At 42.6% G+C, this 20,615-nt stretch overlaps 1 protein-coding gene across 1 annotated transcript in view; it reads right to left on the bottom strand.

The window, feature by feature from the left end:
* Window positions 1–2,237: 2,237 nt before the first annotated feature.
* CLCN1 (chloride voltage-gated channel 1) overlaps window positions 2,238–20,615 on the bottom strand; it is a 36,219-nt gene continuing 17,841 nt past the window's right edge. Inside the window, exons 9-23 of the mRNA XM_015642932.2 lie at window positions 18,496–18,580; window positions 15,948–16,049; window positions 14,098–14,182; window positions 13,545–13,694; window positions 12,043–12,112; window positions 10,606–10,716; window positions 10,267–10,480; window positions 9,431–9,564; window positions 8,740–8,954; window positions 8,514–8,619; window positions 6,994–7,076; window positions 6,196–6,234; window positions 5,453–5,557; window positions 3,502–3,588; window positions 2,238–3,006 (exon numbers count right to left, since the gene is read on the bottom strand). Coding sequence (XP_015498418.1) covers window positions 2,611–3,006; window positions 3,502–3,588; window positions 5,453–5,557; window positions 6,196–6,234; window positions 6,994–7,076; window positions 8,514–8,619; window positions 8,740–8,954; window positions 9,431–9,564; window positions 10,267–10,480; window positions 10,606–10,716; window positions 12,043–12,112; window positions 13,545–13,694; window positions 14,098–14,182; window positions 15,948–16,049; window positions 18,496–18,580 — 1,982 coding nt within the window. The 3' untranslated portion in view covers window positions 2,238–2,610. The remainder of the gene's footprint in view (window positions 3,007–3,501; window positions 3,589–5,452; window positions 5,558–6,195; window positions 6,235–6,993; window positions 7,077–8,513; window positions 8,620–8,739; window positions 8,955–9,430; window positions 9,565–10,266; window positions 10,481–10,605; window positions 10,717–12,042; window positions 12,113–13,544; window positions 13,695–14,097; window positions 14,183–15,947; window positions 16,050–18,495; window positions 18,581–20,615) is intronic.

Raw genomic sequence — 20,615 nt, 5'->3', positions numbered from 1 at the left:
TGTGTACATGTGTGTTCTCTTGCAATCTCAAGTGATGAGCCCCAAGAAGCTTTCCAGGTTAGCCAGTGCTTCACTCCGAGCTCCCCAGGCCTCTCTCCATGTGCATCATTTTTGTTCCAGCTTCATCTCCCCCAGCTCACAATCTGTCTGTCATGACTCACACACTCGCTGGCTTTGATTTAGACTCCCATCTGCTTTCTCAGCCAGTCACATCCCAGTTCTTCTGTAACACACTGTAGGAGAAGTGTGGGACTGGAGCAGAGCATATATCTGTATTCAGGAGAGAGGAGGGGAAGGTGTACTGACTCCAGCCTCAAAGTTTCACCTTGTCTCATCTGTCTCAGTGGAAGCATGTGGTTAAGCTGTAAAATACAAGTCTGCACAGTAAGGCCGGGGATGACTTGGAGAAACTCATCCTTCTTTGGGTGTGCTTGGACCCTCAGACCAGATTTAGCCTCACTGCTGTCACTCACTGAATATTTATGTTTTTGCAAAAGGAATGTCCTTTCTCCTCTGCTTATATAAGGAACGACCACAATTCCCTGAGGAAAAAAACAAAGAAGCAGTTGTTTTGCCTTTTCCCTGCAGGCAGCAGAAGGTGACACAGAGGTAGTGGGGAGGCTGTGCTGATGCCTGGCAGACACAAACGTGCCCCTCTGGTGGAGGCAAGCAGCTGTTGTGGGCAAGAGACTTGCCCTCAGATCACCAGTGTCTCCTCACAAGGACTGGATGGCTCCTGGAGGACAGACAATCATTAAGGCAGGGAAAGGCTGTCCCCAGTTAGCTTATAAATGGTGATCTGGTGCCAAAACCAGAACAGACCTGGTGGGCTCTGAATTCCAGACAGGAAAAATAAATTTCTCTCTCTTTGAGAGACTAGCAGGGCAGATTTCCTCCTACTGTAAGCTTGTCACAGACTCTCCCACCTATAAGCATTATCAGAGAGGAATTGGTGCAAGGTCAATACTTGGAATTAAAGCCAGGAGGGAATTTTCCTTTGGTGACTGGGTTAGAGGTAATGATTTTTTTGACTTGCTCCTGAGACAGCTTATGGAAAATCACATGTTAAAGTAGGAGTGGTGACTCTTAAGTTAGATAATGTTTTCAGGAAGGGATAATGCTATCAGGAAGGGGAATGAGAATACCCTCAAGAACGTATTTTCAGAGCCTGGATTTCTTCTCTCTTTCTGATTAGTGGAAACACATCTCATAGGCTGCTTGGGACTGCATCTAAGTGCTATGAGACACCAAAAATATGGTAGAAAGAGATGTAGACTGTTAGAAGAAGCTGCAGAATACACAGAATTTGGTTTTGCCTGTTTACTGAGAAAACCTCACAAGAGCGGTGAAGCAGCATCTTATCTTTGGATGCCAAGGTTTTGCATGCATGACACGAACTGACAAGACATCTTTTTGCAAGATGCAGATCTGCTCCAGATTTAGAACTGGAATAGAGGGATGCTGCAGACAAGGGTTGAGGTCTTTGCTGTTAGCCACAACAGAGACAAGCTGGCAAAAGTGAGAGCTGGAATTCTCGGATCTGAGGTATGCAGAAATATGTGGAAAGTAGGCAGGGTAGAATTACCAAGAACGAGAGCAGGAGTTTTCAGAAAGAAACCTGTTTTCAAAGTGTAGAAAATGTGTCTTCCCTCTGCTGTATTTCTTGGCAGCCTGCTAACACTCCGTAATTTTATTTTATTTTTTCTTGAGTTCTTACATTTTAAGACTATAACTGTGAAAAATTGTGAACAGTGATTCAGAGAGACAAACACAGCTATTTGAAATACAGGTACATATATGCTGTTTTACTCTTCTTCCCCCAGCACTGAGGATGCCCTCAACTAAGATTTTCCCATTCTGTTTTAAAATTCCAGAGATGATGGGAAAACAAAGAAGCTTTTCTCCCTTCCAGTGTTTTCTAAAGCCTTGGCTGAATTCAAGACATGAGACATATACCAAATATTTTCCTCCTATCTGTTTTTAGGGCATGGCTCAGGTATAGGATAGAGGAGAAGCTCCTAACTGCATCCCCATCCAGGAAAATCCCAGAGTAAAAATTGAGAAAGAATAAAAACGTTCTGTGTGGGAATGTTTGGGGGAGGGGTGAAGAGCCAGTGAAAAGGAGCTGCAGCAACACGGACAGGGTGGCAGTCAGAAGCAGCATTGTGCTTCTAGGCTGGAGGTTTGGCTGCGTTACTCTGCTGCGTGCAGGCCTGGGGCCACTGGAAGGACGGCACCGGTGGTGAGTGAGAACTGATCCTCCTGCACTTTCCACGTGGCGGATTGACCCCGAGCATCCTGACTGTGTCCAGCAGTATCCAGGTCCTGTTACAGTGTGCTCTGCCGTGGCAGGAGCCTGGGCATCGTAAGCCTGCACTCAGGCACCTCGCGGTCCACATCCGACACCTGCACGCGCCCGAATAGTCCAGCAGCCTAACAGTCTGCACAGAGGGAAAGCGTCAGGAGAGAGGGTCAGCCTGATGTCCCTCCTCCCAGCTGAATCACCCCTCTGTGGGGATAGCAAGGAACATCCAAAAGCTTCTCTTTGAGGAGCAAACGCAAGAAGACTGGCTCACTGAAGAGTGTGATGGACTGCTTCCCTCACACCAGCTATATGGCTACATCCTCATCCTCATCCTCATCTTCATCCAGGTCAGTGGTGCGTAGGTTTATGTCCTTGAGGATGTCTGAGATGTTTTCAGCAACTGGCCCTGTCAGTTCCATCTCTTCCAGCTCAGTATCTGTGGCGTAAGCGGAGCTGGGGACTTCCCCCTCTTCCTGTGAGTGTGAGGGCTGTGGGGAGTGCGAGCAGGGAGGCAGAGGGCTCTCAGTGTCCAGGTTTGCTGCTTGCTGTGCTGCCAGCGTGCTGTCGTCTTCCCGGCTCCACGCCTGAGCGCCCTGCCCGACCTTAGTGTTGGTGGAAGTCCGGTTGATGTCACGGAAACTGGCAAGGGGTGGTCGGAGACGAACCCCAGAGCGGGTGGAACCCTCTATTGCCTTCTGGAGCTGGAAAAAAAGAGAAAAATTTCAGGATGAAAACATGAAAGGAAGGCTGGCCCAGCCCTACCCAGCAGAAGTTTGTCTACTCTCCAGGGTAAGGGGGTCACAAATAGAGTCACAGCTCTACCTCTGGGGCCTTTTACACTGGTGGTGTAGTGAAAAATTCCATGGTAAACAACAAATTCTACACCTCTTTCAGAAACAGTAATAGCCACTCTGTTAAGAGTGGCTATTAAGCCTCAGTGAAAAGCCCTACACTTATGAAAAAGATGAACCTTCTAACATCCCTGGAAAGAGCACCTGCTGCCTCCACCGAAATGCAGTCATCCATTCCCTTACACAGATTCCAAAGAGCTGACTCAGAATTCAACACTGGGTTGAAAATGTAGCACTTGCAGTTATATATATTCCCAGCTGGAACTTGCAGCACCTGTGAGTTACTGCAGTGATCCACAGGACACTTGCAGTTATTTAAGAGGATGGCAGAGGATCTGTACTCACCTCTTCCAAAGCCAACACTCCCCTCAGCTTCCCCATGCTGGTTACGTAGGCGTGGCTGAGGCCCAGCAGGGAGAACAAGGTGTGCGTCTAGGAGCAAAACCGCGAGAAGACCATGTCAGGGACTTAGGAAATGGGTAGCACAGAACTTGGTGCTAGGGCTGGGACTCAGGATTTAGAAATGGAAGTCACAAAGAGACAAAATCGTGCAGTTAGCCCAGTGAGAAATGATGTCTTCCCTCTTCCCCTTTTGTATCTGCCAGATACTACTCCCTGCTCCTTCTGCTGTGCAGAAGGAGTTGGGACTGCACTGATGATGGAGAGCACATTCTCAAGGTTATTCTCATCCTGCATCTGGTGGAGATTCACATACAACACCCTGTGTTGTGCATTTAGAGACCTATGCAGATCCTGGTTCATTTTGGTGCTGGAAGATGAACTACCATATATGTAGAGTCAAAAACTGCTTAGGTTATTTATTCCAGTGCTTTCCTTAACAATAGAGGATTTATTTTTTTCCAGTCCCAGAATGTTTTCTGTGAAAACTTAAGCTTGTTGCTTATCCAGTGCAGTGAGAACACTGAGAACAAGTTATTTCTTTTCTCTTACAAAGTCTCCTTGAAAGGACAGATATCACACTGCTATCAGTCTTCTTTTCTTCAGCCTAAATATACCCCATTATTTTACTATTATTCACAGATCTGGCTTTCTAAAACTTTCCACATTCTCACTGCTCATCTCTGGTATATTTCCAGCCTCCAGGTTCTTGAAGCTGAGCTCTAGCTGGACTTTAGCTCTGGTCTTACATTAAATCATTCTGTCACAGCTAGTGTTTTACTGTTTGGTTTTTTTAAAGCATCATATAAGATACTGAATGTCATGTTCTAGTGAAAACTAGGAAAAATCTGATTTCTCAAGAAAAAGACATTTTACTCTAATGTAAAAGAAAACCACACTGGTTAAATATAGTTTGATCACGATAAACTGTGATATTATTTTCATTGTCAGTAGTCTCACATTTAGCTCTAACTGTGGATACTTCATATATTTTGATTATTTATTCCTGTTTGGTTTTTGTTGTTTTGTTGGGGTTTTTTTGTTCATCCAAGTTAAGTTGATTTGCCTGTTATTTTAGAGTTTCTCACTTGCTCTTTTGATTGACACTTTCCCCACTAACAGCCTTCAGGTATAATTTTTTGTGAGCCTCTATTCTCAAAGATAAATGCTAGTGGTTTTCAGATGACTTCACCCAGCCCTTCATAAAACTCATCTGAACTATATGCTAGCATATTCTTGTTTTGCTCAAGGCTGACATCTTAACAGTAATTGATTAATTTAGTACAAGGTTTATGCTGACCATTCACATTAAATGAGTATTGATAAAAGCATGCACTGTGCACTTTTGCTTCACTAGACTGCTTTCCCTTTCCACTGAGTAAAAGCCCCATCTTGTCTTCCTCCTGGCATACAATGACTGCTTTAATCCTCAGTCATCCTATGCTGACTCTAGGTGTTGCAAGATCCAGCTTCCTCTTTCCTCGTGCTTTAGTTTAATGAAGGGCCTATGACACAGGCAGACTTTACACCCTGGCAGAAACACCCTGAGAAATCCAGGAGTGCTCATTCCAGTGCTGCCCCCTGACAGGGCAGTCTAAATCTCAGTGCAATGCCCCAGCAGCAAGGCACACAATGCTACTGTTCATGTAGCAGATTTTTCTTTGTTTGTTTTTGTCCAAAAGCTTTTTTAATAAATGGACTCAGACTTCTTATCACAAAGCCTTTCATTTTGCAGGAGATTGGAGGTGTACACAGAAGATTACAGGAACAAGCTCGATGTGAAAGTGGCTGGTGATAGTAGTTGTAGGTGAAGACAGGGGGAATAAATAAGTGATAGACTGGACTTGGAGTGAGTGGAGAAAAATGATGTATGCCTCAAGTTGACATCTGCACTCACCTTGTGCAGGGAAGTTCTCTCCACTAGTTGGAAAGGGGAGGGATCTACGCGGCAGCTGTCAAAGCACACGTTCTTGTTCAGCTCCTCCTGTTCCCAAGCATCTATCTGACACAGGAAAGAAGAGGAGTCACTCTTACAGCTAGGTACACTCTGCAGCATTGCTGTCTTGTGTACCCAAGCTAGCCCCCTCCTCCTGTTAATGCTTCTTCCTTCCTACGTACATCATTCATCTTGTCCATTATATCTCACCCCTCAGGCTTCCCACCCCTTTCTTGCCAGATGTCAAGTCCCTGTGGAAACAGAGCAATTCAGAGATTTTCTGGGAAGATGGGGTTTTGTTTTTCCCCTTCTTAAAGAGGGAGTGAACATCTTTAGCTTTTCTTTCTGAGTGCATCTTCCCCTTGTTGCAAGATAATCGATCCACTGTGTAAGAAATGATGGAACAACGTGGGGCCACAGAAAGATTTAGATGAGGGGACACCTGTGGAGGCCTCTAGTCCAAAACCCTGCTGCAGCAGGACTGACTTCAAAGCTAGATCAGATTAGTCAGAGTCTTACCAACACATCTAGCCAATCTCTTCTCTTATGGGTGAGACTTGTCCACTGTGCCACTCCAACAAGAAGGTGACTTTGACTATGGCTTTATGTGGCAATCACTGAGGTTCCTGGAGCATTGCAAGTGATAGGAAATGGGTAAAAGAAGCACTCACATGACCTCAGTCCGTTTTTGCACCTGGTCTTACCTCTTCTGGCGTCATTGTCTCAATGACTTCCACTGACTCCTGTAGGAGAAAACACTGTTCAGGACAGACAAAGAACCCACAGTTTCACAGAGTACAGAAAGGAAAAATCTGCACAGCCTCCTCACCCCATGTGGTCCCCTTTTTGTTCCAAATAGTGTCTTACCAAGTGCTCAGATTTTCTTTATACTCATCCATTATACAGTGTACTCTGCCCTTGCTGTGCTTCCCTTGCCAATGACAATTCAACATGGAGTTCTTGTGGAGCAATTCAGGTGCCTAAACGTGGCCATCTAATACTGATTTAGATGCTCTCAGGACATCCCACATGGGGTCCAACCACTGCCTTGGAGTGGTCCCATAAGCTCTGTCTGTTATCCCCAAATCCTGTGCAGAGGTGTCAAATAACCAAGGGCGTTTAACATGGCAAGAGCCAAAAGCATTTTTTTCATTTTTCTCCATCTGTCCAGAACTGTTTGCCAAATGGAATAGAGCTGCTCTTTATGGCAGGTTAGCCAAAATATCATTAATTTTTTTTTTTCACTGAGAAAAGATGCCCAAACTCAATCACAATGGTAGCCTGACACCTGAGCACAGGTGACTCTTTAGGAAGATGCACACTCCTTTACAGTAATCACACCCTTTCTCCTTGCAGGGAGTTCCCCACTGATGCTGTCAGAGTTCAGGACCATAATTGTGTCTATGCTTTAACCAAATACTGAATGTCTCAAGTAGTAGTCTCTAGTTCCATTGCATTCCCTTCCTTCTTCTGGGTACTACCAGGCTCTCTGTAGCCCTAACCTGGATGGTGCTCTCTGTTTCATGTGGACGGCTGCAGTGGCACAAGAGCTGCTGGATCAGTTGCCTCAGACTCCTGAAACTGCCTGAAGGATGAGAACAAACATGTGGATAAGAGAGAAGTAAGAGACAAAAATACAAAGCCCCACACCTATTGCATCCTCTTAGCCAAGGCAGGCTGGGAAATAACTACGAGGGACATGACAGAGCTGAGCCAGTCACAATCTGGCATTCACTTTCTAAGGTGGTGTCTGGGACATTCCAGAATGAATATTCCCATGCAACAAAACGTATCATCAAACTGGATGTGACAGGTGCCAAGGGGTGAGGAGTCCATGGGTTCTGCCAGCAGTGGAATGATGGGAATAGAAAAGACCAGAATTATACTCCCAGGTAGAGGAGTTAGCAAAGAGGAGGAGATGGGGCCTGGTGCTGTTCTGAACAAGGCTGTGGAGGAAATTTGGTCAGAAGCAAAGATACCAGTGAGCCAAACTAAAAAAAGAAAAAGATGGTCTTATTAACTCACTCCTGTTCCACTTCCTCTTGTCATTCCTGGGTCACTCAGTTCTAGCTTCACATAAAATGTTTCACACACTGTCCTTGTTTTATATGTGGTTCTTTTTCTGCTTTGGTAAGATAGGTGGATGGCTGTCCCACCACTCCACTGCTCTGGAAACATACAGTGAATTTTTCTATGTCTTAAAGTTTTAGTCATACATGAGGGGTGTTAATGAACCAGAATGTGCTATATGCTCTATTACATGTAACCTTTGGGTGCCTAAAAGCATGAGCTAAAGCCCTGTCCTCTGTACTCATTCTCAAGACTGGGCTACACCGCTGTGCTTACTCACTCTCTGCATATTTCAGGATGCATAAAGGATGAAAAAACAACCCACCATCCTGCATCAAATATACATGATAAATGAATCAGAAATGAGCTATGAGTACAGTCTTGAAAGCACAGCTAATACAGGCTGGGGTGTGACACAAAAGAATACAATACATCAGTGTTGTCCCTCACGTTAATGCAGCTGAATCAAAGAGATGCGTGTCCAAGGGAGGATTCTTTCAATTTTGGAGATGGCTGAGCAACAGCCTAAGCTACTCAAAAACTTTGTGCAGATGTTCAGCTCTCAGGCTGCTTTCCCCAGGGAGATTCATTCACATGGTGAAGGAGCCAAGAGATGGGGACCCTTCCATCTAGACTCTACAGAAAACGTCCAAAGAATTGTTATTACAAAGAATGGAGTGGGGAGACCAAGAGAGTCCATCCTCAGTGGGACTACTTATGCCATGCTCTCTGAGGGGTCATAACAGAAGGTATTTCCAGGTACATTACACTGATGTTGAGATGCACTAACAAAGTGTCTTTGATTCAGGAGCAGCAGAGAAAGCTCCTTCTCTCAGTCTCTGGGAAACCAGCACCTCACACAGGCAGGTACACACAGTTAGCATGAAAGCTTCCCCAGGCTTGTGGGGTATTGTTTCAGGATGTGGTTGAGCCATGAAAGAAGTTGCCATACCTGAGTGTTGCTGGGACTCCAAGGTTTCAGGCATTTGTTTAAGAGCACTTGTTGGGCCATTTGGCTCCTCTGGGTAGCTGGGAGTGGGACTTGGAGGCCGAGGCAGCTGTTACAGAAAGGAGAGAAAATAAAGTCCAGCTTGTGCCATTTATTTCTCAGCCTCCTCAAATGCCTGACTGCTTCTAAACATTCTGTATGCTGCAGTCTGTCCACTTCTCTCCCTCACCTCTCCCTTCTCCTCTGTATCCTCATCCTCATCGACATAAGCAAAAGATTCGTGCTTCAGCTTTGGCAGGTTTGCCCAGGGTCCATCGTAGGGTGCCTCATTCAGCTTCTGCTGCATTTCTCTGTTGAGGAGCCGTCGCCGCTCCGGGCTGAGGTGTGTCTGGAGGAGAGCCTGCAGTTCTGATCGCTCCACAGACCCCAGGAGGATCATGGACTCTGCACAGCACAGAGCAGGGAAGCCATTAAGCCACCTCAAGGTTTTGAAGGTCCTCTTCCACATATCACCCCTTCCTCCTACCAGCCTCTTCCAGGTGCTCAGGCTTGTACTGTCTAGAGCTGTACAAGAGTCATTGACCAGCCCTGTGGCAGCTCCTAGGCTGTGGGGCGGGACCTCCCTGTCCTGAGCCGTGCCACCCCATCCATGCTCTTGGCTCATGCAGGATCCCAGGAAGGCTCTGTTGTCACAACTCAGTCTACAGACATCCCACACACCTCCCTTAGGTGCTGGATCTGCTTCACTGCCCACACTCCAGCTTACCTGTCTGCCATACATCATCCACAGCGGGAGATTTTCAGGATTTATTTTTTTGTGTGGTAGGTCACACTGCCTGCTTCACACCCTGTAATTTGAAAGCTATTTTCTCCAAGCTGAGACAGTCTTCAGGAAGGACCAGTTTCTCCACATTGCTTACCTGGAGAGTCCACCAAAGGCAAAGATTTCACTGTGGTGCTTTGGAGTACCGCTTGCAAGTCTCGGAATTTACAGTTGGAGGAAACAAATTTCACATCTTGGACCATAATGTCCTCAACAAAGATATTGTATTTGCTGTGAATTTATGGATGATAAGAGGAAGAGTCAGCATATTAAAAATGTCAAGTACATAAATTCCCTAAAGAAATACCTAAATGACCACTTTTTAAGATGTGCTCAAAATGCAGCTGCCGAATGATTGTCTGTGACTGTAACCAGAGGATTTTCCAAGAGGATAAGCACAGATTAACTGGATTTCCATTACAGTTGTATTCCACTCTGTTACCCCTCACCATAAAATACACACATGTATACATATATGTTTAGATGGTTTTTATATACATACATATGTGTACGATACTAGAGAGAGGAAGACATTTATAGGAATAACTGAGTTTTGCTTCAAGTAAAATATCCAAATAAAGCATTTCAAACGTTTTCTGGGGAAAAAATATCCAAGCCCCACTGAATTTAGATAAATGAGACTCCTGGTTTTTAAACGGTTAAGCTGAAGCAATTTGGAAATATTAATACACATTCAGTAACATTGTAGATCATTCAAACTTGTGCTTTCAGTGAAAAGAAGAAGAGGACTTTTCTCCATATTTGTGTACGAAACCTAATTCTTCAACTTCAACACTTGTTTTTTCTTACTGAGGGCCTATTCTGCCTTCTTAATTCCTTTGTAGAACTGAACCCTTTTCATAACTTTTTATTCCCCTGTGGTCTTAACCCTCTCCTGCCTTATTTCTTTGCCAACCTGTTTTGCTACTATACCTTATGTGATTCCAGCCCAGGTCTGGCAGGTAGGGCAACTTCTTCACCTGGATGATGCTGTCATAGAGGCTGGGCTGCAAACTCTGGGCCACCATGTTGGCAAGAATGACAGCCACCATCATGGGCAGGATGTGAGAGATCTGACCCGTCAGCTCGAAGCAGATGACAGCGGTGGAGACGGTGTGGCTCACCGCTCCTGTCAAAGCTGCTGCACCTTTCCCAGGTAGGAGAAGGAATAGGGAGAGAAGAAGACTGTCATATAGAAACAGCATGTCATGTCAACCCGGAAAATTGCAGCAGTGGGACCAGGTGAGGGAAAAGGAAGGCATGGAGGCTCACCAATGACAGCATACCCTCCAGGTAAGATTTGATAAAGAATGTCATCAAAGAGGATCCCGTTGGGAAAAAGTGATGCCATGATTTCCCCAATGAGACGTCCAAATGCAGCACCTGAAAAATATCACTGACAGTTATGTAATTAACATATAAGGAACATCCAATCTGTGCTGTGCTGCTTTGCTGGGCAATCTCTTGGATATTTTCTAACAGGAACGAAGCCAAAACTGACATTAAAATGACACTGGTAACTGAAGAGTAGTTCTAAGTTACAAAATACAGAAGTTAGACTCCAAGAGGAAAAAAGGGCACTAAGATTGGTAAATACAGTTGATCCCTCATTCATTCACTTGGGCACACCAGGCAGAACAGTAGCTGTGATTCCCAGGCTGGAGGACATATTTTCAGACTGTGTAAAATCTCAATCCAGATCAGACTTGAGGCCCTTTAGACTCTCATTCTGTGGATGTCTAAACATTGGAATCGCAGCTTACAGAGAAGTTTTTGTGGGAAGAGACTTCTGGAGGTCTTGTTCTGACCCCTGCTCAGAAAAGGGCTAATTTCAAAGTGAGGTGGAGTCACCCAAGTCTTGTTCAGACAGGCTTTGCAAGTCTGCAAGGATCTCTTGGATTGGTGGACACAAAATGGCACAGTGTTCCAGAATTGTATCCAAAACGCTGAACGCATAAAAACACACAATTTCTTGCATTGCTGTCTAAGTCTTTTCCTAATACAGCCTTGATGTTGGTTAGCCTTCATCACTGCAAGGGCATGGCCTCCTGTTCAGTTGCTGCCTGCCAGAACTCAGAGATCCTTAAAGCACCCTATTTCATTTGAGAGTTGTGGGTACTTAATGCTGAACATCATGAGCTTGTATAGTTCAGTCTAACACAGCCTCTTTCTTAACATTAGCATCATATTCTTTTTATTTTTTTTTTTATTGGAATTAAAACCAGTTAAAAGTCAATAAACTTTTTATGTTATCACATTTCAGTCAGAAGAAAGGAATAAGTGGTAGATTACATTGTGGGTACTAGTTCTGAGGTTACCTCTTCTGTCTGGCTTTCAGGGGTGAAAGGAACAGCTACTATTAATTGTAGGATGGAAGTTACTCTGTAAGTGAAGAGGCACAGAGATTAGAAGGCCATGGCTCAGCATGTCTCCCCAGGTGTGGCTTTCCTTATGTAAAAGGGTAGGGATTACCTACTTGGAATTTAGTTTTGGGCGGGTGAGGGAAAGTCAAAACCAGAGACCCAGTCTATGGACTGCTAATCAGGTTGTCACAGACATCAAGTGATGACTGCTCTTACACCAATCAGGTTGTCACAGACATCAAGTGATGACTGCTCTTACACCAGATGCACCCTGCTGGGTGTGTAGGCAGTGCCTCTCCTCTCCACCTGTCAGATGAATATGCTGCAAAACAAAATTGAAACTCACCTAGTACGAAAACAGGCATGAAGCCTCCACAGGGGATTGGCATCGTGGTGGCAATAACAGCCATGCAGAACTGGAACAGAGGCAGAGGGTGCAGTTGTTACTGAGCAGCAGTAGCATTTCCTGCTGCCCCACTCTGTGCCCAGCCTGGCTACAGAGACCAGAAAGCTGCTGAGGTGTTGTACTGCTAACTGAGCTCTGCAGTACCAAATCTGGCCAAATACAGCTGAAATCTGACTATACTGCAATGGAGAATCAGGCCAGGCCTTTGCCCATAGTCAAAATAGCAGTTTCTTGTTAATGTGGTCTATCCCAAGGCTGAATACGTCCAGAAGAAAATCAAGAGCAGTTATCTAGTGGACAGAGAAAGCCTTTAGTTAGTAGGACAGTGCCAATGAATCCAGTGACTGACGGTACAGCTCTTCCAAAGGCAAGCAGATAGACTCAGGACAGACACACCCTGTAGTCCACTCCTCCTTTCCTCAAGTAAACAAGGCCTTTTCTGCTTGGTACACTGTAATAAGAATTATCACAGAAGGAGAACCCTTAACCACCTGTCAGAAATTTGATAGAGTGTTTTACTTTAGGTGGAAACAGTTGTGTTGATCAGTCATTGATAGCTGTTCTTGATTTACTGAAATTTTCAACTGACATTGCAAGGTGGCCTCAGCTCTTCTGTCCCTTTGGAATACGTAAATACTAAAAGAATTAGCACTTATTCTATAATTTTTTTTATCCTTTCATATATATATATATATATATATATATATATTTCATCTTAGGAAAACCTCCTTATTGCTACTTTTATTTTGAACATTGGAACATTGAACATATGATGTTTTCTTCTTTCAAATGTGTTTGATTTTTTTGTTTGTTTTTTTTTTTCTCTGTCCTATGTCAAGCTGATCCTTTCAGGGGCTGAACAGTTGCAACTTCCACAGACCATATCAGAATTTTTAATCTGCTGTTGCTTCTGGGGAAGTGAGCAAAACTGTTTCTAGCTGCATTTCTCCATCAAGTTTTGATGGACTGCTAACAAATCCTTGAGCCTCACACAGCCATAGATTGTGCTTGCATATTCCTATTTGTCTCCTATCTGAAGTCAGGAATATCAAATAGGCTGTATCAGACTTCATTTAGATCAAACATAAATTATCTGAGAACTTTTTAGGCAAATATTTATTTTTGTGGAACTTGAGAAATCTTTCCTGGTTTAGTCCTCCAGCTACCAGCTACTATAGTGGATACCAAAGGTCATTCAGCAGGATGCATGAGGAGGATGACCTGGGGAGCAGAAAAGGCCACAAAATTAAGGAAACTATTCCCTAATAATTTTGGTCATTCAAGGTGGACAAACGTTGCATCAGAAGATGTAGGAATCCACTGCAGCTGTAGTGCTTCATTCAGTACCCAGCATCTCCTCACTGGCACTTCACAAACTGCTTTACAAAAGGGAAGAACATTCAGTCTGAGTGGAGAAGGTTATGGTGAGCTGGGCTTCCTACCTTCACAAGGAAGAAGAGCAGGATGATGACAAAGACGCTGACTTTTGGATGGATCCAGGCAGCAGACTTCCCTAGGATCTGCGTGTCTCCAGAGTGTTTGATCCAGGTATAGTTATCAAAAAGAGTGCTGATGGCTTCCCGTGGCATCAACTAAACAGCAAAAAAACCAGGTATGAGTCATGAGATTAGATGGAGTAAATGTTCTATCTCTGTTACAAAGAAGCGGAGGAGACTTTTACTGTAGTAATTCATGACTATGAGACTTAATTCACATTTTTAATCTTCAGAAAGAGAGACAGAACTTTACTCAAATAGGTGAAAAGATAACTACTTTTACACATGGGGTGACATCTTCCTTATTATTTGCTTAGAAGAGTGGACCTTTTTCAAGTTTTCTATGAAGGAGATAGCAGAGATCATATAGTGCCTCCTCAGTCCAAACTCCTCCTCTATCATTCTTCCCTTTTCCCTGGCACAAGGTTAGTGGGGCAGAGGACAGGGAGATAATGTACCAAAGAACTGCACAGAACTGGTAATTACTTTCCAGTCTCACCTCTCCTGCCATGAACTGCCCAAATCCATGAGGAAACGTCACAGACGCTATACAGAAGGTTATAACCGCGGGGTATACCAGTCGGCTGTAAAGAAAAAAAGCTTATTACAACATGGCCTCATTTTGTTCTTGTAGCACCATCACTTCAGGACTAGGAATCCCCTTTCTGTGAAGCCTCTCTGTATTTGTATGCATTGTTTTGGGGTGCTGTTACTGGCAGTTTAATGCCTGGCTCCACTGATCATCATAACTCATGGAATTTACCTGTCAGCAAGACCCTTTTTCCCATCAGAATTAGTGTAACAGGAAGGATGGAAGAAGAGAGGGGTGTACAACATGCACAAACTTGAACATGTAGGAGGAATGAGTGTTTGCAGTGATGTGTTGACGTATTGTCAAAAGCCACTATTCTCATTTGCCCTGATGACAGCCTTGCTTCTTCACCTCCCACGCACAATGTATCCTGTCCTAGTGGATTTAAGTGTAGGGGTTTTTCAGACATTTCTGCAGGCACCTCTGCATAAGTTTTCATATGGGGAAAACTGCTTCTCTTTCCTCTGAATTGCTGACTGTCACAATTTTGTGGAAGGTGTCCTTGGCAGCCAGCGGGTCTAGCAGTGCCAGGCCAGTGGGACACAGTGGGACAGAGGCTGAAGCCGTCTGTGTTTTCCTGCTGCTGTGTCCAGAACCAGGGTGGGTGTCTGGGTAAAACTGTGACACTTCACAAGCACTGAGACAGAATGAACCCAAACTGCTTCCACATGCTGGACTAATCCTCTCATGTGGCCCTTGGCAAGTTACTGTTTTCTACAGGAAGTGTTGGCTGAGATTTAGGAAGAAAAATATAACCTTTAATTTGTTTCGGTCTAAGGACCTAAAAAATTTTGAGAAATCAGTGAAAAGTGAATTCCCACTTTTCAGGCTTTGCTCTACTCCTCTATTAACTTGACTTTGTAGCCCTGCTGCTGCTTATGGGTAAGGCTACATGATGAAGAAAGACAATTTTTCCTCCACATAAGAAAGTAAGTTAATTTGAACTTCTGTTTATCTAGTGTTTTTTTTCTGGCCAGGCCTGCAACTTGATAAGAAATAAAGTCCTCCGTGCCTCTCAACATCAAAAATTCTCATAGTATCACATCTTTTTCTGTAAAGGGGCTGAAGACATTTACAGCTAGCCAGAATTTCTTGTTCAAGTTATAAACTTTGGAGGCTAGAACTTTATTAGGGAGGGGAAAACAGTATCTTCAAGTGTCCTGTAAAAACTCTGTTGTCAAGACTTTTATTTTGTATTTCTCTTCCATGCTGCATTTCACACCATTTGGTTACTGTCAGTTTCAGCTTTTGGTTCATAAGAGTGGAGCACATTCCTCACATTTTTGCCAATACTATGATTAAAAAACAAATACATATTTTAAAAACATAGTTAGATTTCAGCTGCCTTTAATTTTCCTGAAGTATAAATAATGTTGAATTTTTCACAGATCCTAAAAAACCCAAACAAACCAGAAACAGCCTGATTTTATGAAGCATGATAATTGACTTTCTAATTAAAAATATTTTCTGTCCAATGAATAGTTTGCCTTATCCTCTTAACAAATATTGCAGAGTCTCCCTTTCAAATCAAGAAGCTATTTGAAACTATGGAGGCTGATCAAAAAGAAAATCCAGTGCAGGAAAAATTCTCTTGATGGCTGCAGAGATCTTACTCTCATATAGGAGCAGTTTCTCACATTTTTACTATTTTACACATGAAATAGGTCTACTGTCTTCCAGAAAGCATTTGTTGTTATCCAATACCAGGAGGGTGTAAGAGTCTGGTCCCTAAAGAGAGTATCTTGACAAGCACTCACTATTTGGTGAGAAACTGGCTCAGAGCTTTATGACGTCGGATGCCCAGGACCACTTGGCGATTGAGATAAACAAAAAAGGCTCCAAGGAATCCAGAACATATGCTAAAATGGAGAAAAATAAATAAAATCATGCCAAACAACAGATAATACACAAAGCACCAAAGAAGGAAATGAGTTTAAGTGGTTTAATCTTGAGCTGCTTGTGAAGTCTTTGGAGTGTCACCAAGAGGGCTACTCCTATAGCAGCTCATTTGAAGATATTGACTCCCTGATGAAAGGGGAGAAATTATCTTGGACCTCTGTCATTCACACTACCATTTTACCAATTTTCTCTTGCTGAGAGGGAAAAATCTATAAAATAATCTATAAAAAGAGGCTGACAGTTCTCAGCGAGGGCTCATGAAGAGCAACCAGTCAAAGACCAGTATTGTCAGAGCTTAAACATCAGGTTGGAACAGAAAATAGTAAAAATGAAGGGAGTTTTAAGTCTGATCCAGTAAAATTATGTGCCTACAAGAATTACTAATAGTAATAGGAACTCTTGTGCCTAAAGCAAAGTATATCATCTCTATGATCCTAATCACTTAGGCTTATGCTCCTGATCTTAATAAAGTAAGAAAAAAATTAGAGTTGTCTAAGAATTGGTGTGATCCTTAGGCTCTGTAGCTTAATGAGACTTGGATAAATAGAGCCTAATACTTGAACATGAAAAAAAGAAAAGGAAGAGTGGAAAAAGACTGCATTTAGAATGGGTAAGGGGAAGCCTTATTTTATGTGGCAAGTAATTAACCCACATGATACCGATGAGAAACACTTAATATTTTCATCCTATTAATTTCTAAAATTAATGGACTTTTGCTTTGCTATATGTTATGCATGCTTTTGCCAAATCTCATTCAATGATTAATTAGTATGCTTAAAGTATACTAAATATACTTAATATAAAGTATGTACATTGAAAGTAATACTGCTTTATCATTTTAAAATTGAAGAAACATGTTTAAACTGAGTATAAAGTTTTTCACAGACAAACATGTTCAATGAATTACTCTTAAATATTTTAGGCCAGCACTGATTAGAACAGTGTTTAAAATAGACCAGTCCCTTAGGCAATATAAACCTAAAGACTGCACAGTCAACTGAATTACTCTATAATACTTTATTTTAGAATATAGAGCTCTCCATTCATGTCTATCGATTTATCAATAAACTGGAAGTGCTCCTTTTCTATAGATTATGCAAACTAACCTTTGCTGACTCAGAAAAGCAAGATCTACCCATTGATACTGCTTGTTCTACATGAAAGTGAAGAAATATATCGGGTAGAAAGAAAGTTCAACTTTGAGACTTAATGTTGAGAGAATTTGGAGCATTCCAAGCTAGCATCAGGACTTTATCCAGGACTATCCAAGCCTTTGGGGTTGTTTGTTGTGTTTTTTTTTATTTTAAAGACCACGTTGGACACCCAGGCATTTGAAAGCACTTTGCAGTTGTCATATATTCCTTTCCTAGCCTACGTGCAATGCTGAAAAAAGCCAGCTCTGTCAACTCTGTCCAAAACATAGTGACAAGAAGTTTTGCATTCTAACAGCTAGCTGTAAAATCAAAAGGATTACATTTTTCCTTGCCAATCTAAACCAATAGATTCCTCCAAGTTCATTAGGCAGGTTTGTTTAAGGGGAAGAACAAAGTGAATACTTGTTACTAGCAAAAAGTATTCACAGATTTTTCAATATATCTGAGGTCTTAAAAAGCCCCACTTGATTTCATATTCAAGTAAATTAGTAGGAAGGCAGACAACTGAAATAGGCTGGAAACCCTCAAATATATTTCTGGTCTTGTATGGAGATCTTGCAACAGAGTATATTCACAACACCAGCACTGGTGTTCCTACAGTGTATTCCTTTTGTTACTGCTCTGCAGTGATTTCCCTGGAGCCTCCCTCAAGCTCTAACCAGAGATGTTTCCCCACAGTAATTCCAAACTCATCTTTTCTCTAGTATTTCCCAATTTTCATTTTTCTCAAGTTCATTCTTTCATTTCCTCCAAGTTAACCATTATTCTCACCGAATCCAATTACGGTTGGTTGCCCTTCTCACCATGTTGAGTACACAATCCTCTCTCAAAAAAGGATAATCATTCTGAGCTTTTGAAAAGGAAAGTTCAGGTTAAACCTTTTGTTCCATCTTTGTCATGTGAAAAGGCCATACTTGCTACATCAGTTAATTTGGGGACAATGTCAAAACAGTTAAAGGGCCATTCAGTAAATCTTTTCCCAGAGCTTTGACCAAGTAACTCCAAGCTTAATTTCTGAAAAAGATGTATGGAAAGGAGGTAACAAACACCTTAATAATACCCATATTTCTTTCCTTAGACATTGTGATACATGGGCACCATTTCCGAAGGAAGAATTCCAGCAAATAGAAGCCTTTTTTGCAACAACCAAAGTGACTAAAAGTGATGTATGTAACTTTTTGGCAGAAGAATTCCTAGCACAGATCACGTTATAACCTTTGTAGAGTAAGGTATCAGTTTCCTGGGAACTTACCCTATTATAGCAAATGCCGGCAGCTCTTGCAGATCAAAGGGGAAATCCATACGGAAGTTTGTTCTGAACAGGGCTGTGATGGTAACTGTGAGAGACAAAAGGTAGAGGAGGAAAGAAAATAGTGAGGTGAGAAATTAGATGCAATAAAATCTAGGGGTAGGGACAAGGAAGCTGGTTAATACATGCTCCTGTGTAGTTTGACATTTATATATTTCTGTATTTATATGTTTACATTTATTATATACATTATTACAGATTGGCAGACAGCTCTGATTTAGTAGGTTCTATTTTTGAGCACTTGCAACCCTAGCAATCTAGATGGTCTAGGTTTGCTTTCAGAGAATGTATGCATTATTTTTAGCTACAATTCCTGATTTTTTAAAGGGTTTTCTTTTATTTTCTTTCTTGTCTTCTACCACTCATTAACTATAAAAAAAAGCTCTTCCTGGTATCCTTACTGACCAAGAGGTCAGTGCCTGCATATCTGAAGTAGCTGTGTCGTTTCTGGATTGCCTTCCAGAAACAAAACTCAGATCCTCACTGAAGTTACACCTTCAAAATGTTCGACAGGTACCAAAACAGGCTTTGGAATCAGAGATGGAAAAGATCAGCTAATTCCCATCTTCTCCTGGTAGTGCTGCTCAATGAAATGTTGAAACTTGAGCTGCTTTTGTCTGGAGGTGTGTTATTGTGTGGAAACAGTAAACATCTGTATGCCAACATACAGAAGGTGAAAGATAAATTAGGAATTTAATACAGAGTGGAAGTGCAGCTGAATGAGGATGGATATAAATCCCAATTTGCCCTGGATGAAGGGATTATCTGTTCAATGAGGAGATAAAAGAAGCAGTGAAAATCTAGCATATGATAATAGCAGGAAGCATTAAATACTTGTTATTTGGTCAGACAGAACTAGGTTTAGGGTAATAATTTAATGAGGTCTCAGTGGGTTACATTACCTAAGATAGCTAAGCTTAAAACTGCATTCTGCTATCCAAATTGAGAAGATCTTCCTCCCTGTCTCTTCCCCCTGTTCCCTCCCTCCCTCCCAGCTGCACTATTGTTCTCCTCTCCCGTCGGGCCCACTCTGACACATCACAGCCTCCTCTGAGTTCCTTTGCCTCATTAGAACCTGCCAGAAAACCTATCTGCTCTTTCCCTGGATCACTCCTCTGCTGGGGAGGCGAGTTGAATTGAGGGGAACAGCAAACACAGAGGTGGCACCAGGGAGGATTAGAAGAGCAGTCAGGGATGGAAGATGGTGAAAAGCAGGGTGTCCTCGTTTTTGTTAGATCAGCCCAAAAAAGGGATCATTGCAATTCAGTTTTAGGAAACAGATAGTCCAAGACACTAAATGGCAGAACATTAAAAAGTACATTGAATTAATTTTCAAAGAGTTTTGATACAGGGTGGCAAAAATGACCAGAGGAAAGGGAAACAGTCACAGCATTTAGTCTGGGTCTCTCTTGGTTCTGCCTCTACTCCCACAGGACAGAAAGAGATTTCCACAAAGAGACTCATCCCACCTGTCTACATCCTCTCTCCTGAGCGACTAAGTCATCCTGAAACTGAATGTCTAAGCCCTTTTCTCTGCATTGGCTGCAAACTGTACTAGTTTTGAGTATTTGCCCAATTCTTACAAAGTTAGAAGTAAAAAGGAATGGGAAAGTAGCTAATGTGAAAGTCTACTTAAAAATAGATTTGAACTTTAGGGGAACACTGAGCCATGTGTAGAAGGAACCAGAAGGAGCAGGAGGAAAGCAAGGCACAAAATCCTATGGCAAATAAGATGAAAAGTCTGGGACGTGGTAAAACAGAAATCCTGCAAATTGCAGAATTTCCGCCTTCCTTGACTGGCAAAGAGGGGCTCAAGCTGCAGCAGCCTACCAGCGTGGTTGGCAAATAACCAGATGTTATTTGGAAAGTACAGGTGACAGTGTAAAGCCAGCCAAGAGTATCAAGAGGTCAGCAAAGATTCTGTGGGTCTAAGAAATAAAATAATTTTCGTGAGATGCTACACAACTTATTTGCATCTGTCATTCTGATGTGATCACTTCCCTACCTGCTTCTTCCTGGTAGCAGGCATAATAGAAAAACCTTGCATGAACAGAGACTGAAAA

This window comes from Parus major, chromosome 1, assembly GCF_001522545.3.
Source record: "Parus major isolate Abel chromosome 1, Parus_major1.1, whole genome shotgun sequence".
In the NCBI taxonomy this organism is placed as follows: domain Eukaryota; kingdom Metazoa; phylum Chordata; class Aves; order Passeriformes; family Paridae; genus Parus; species Parus major.
The sequence above is the reverse complement of the archived record's forward strand: the minus strand, read 5'-3'. Positions and strand labels throughout refer to the sequence as shown.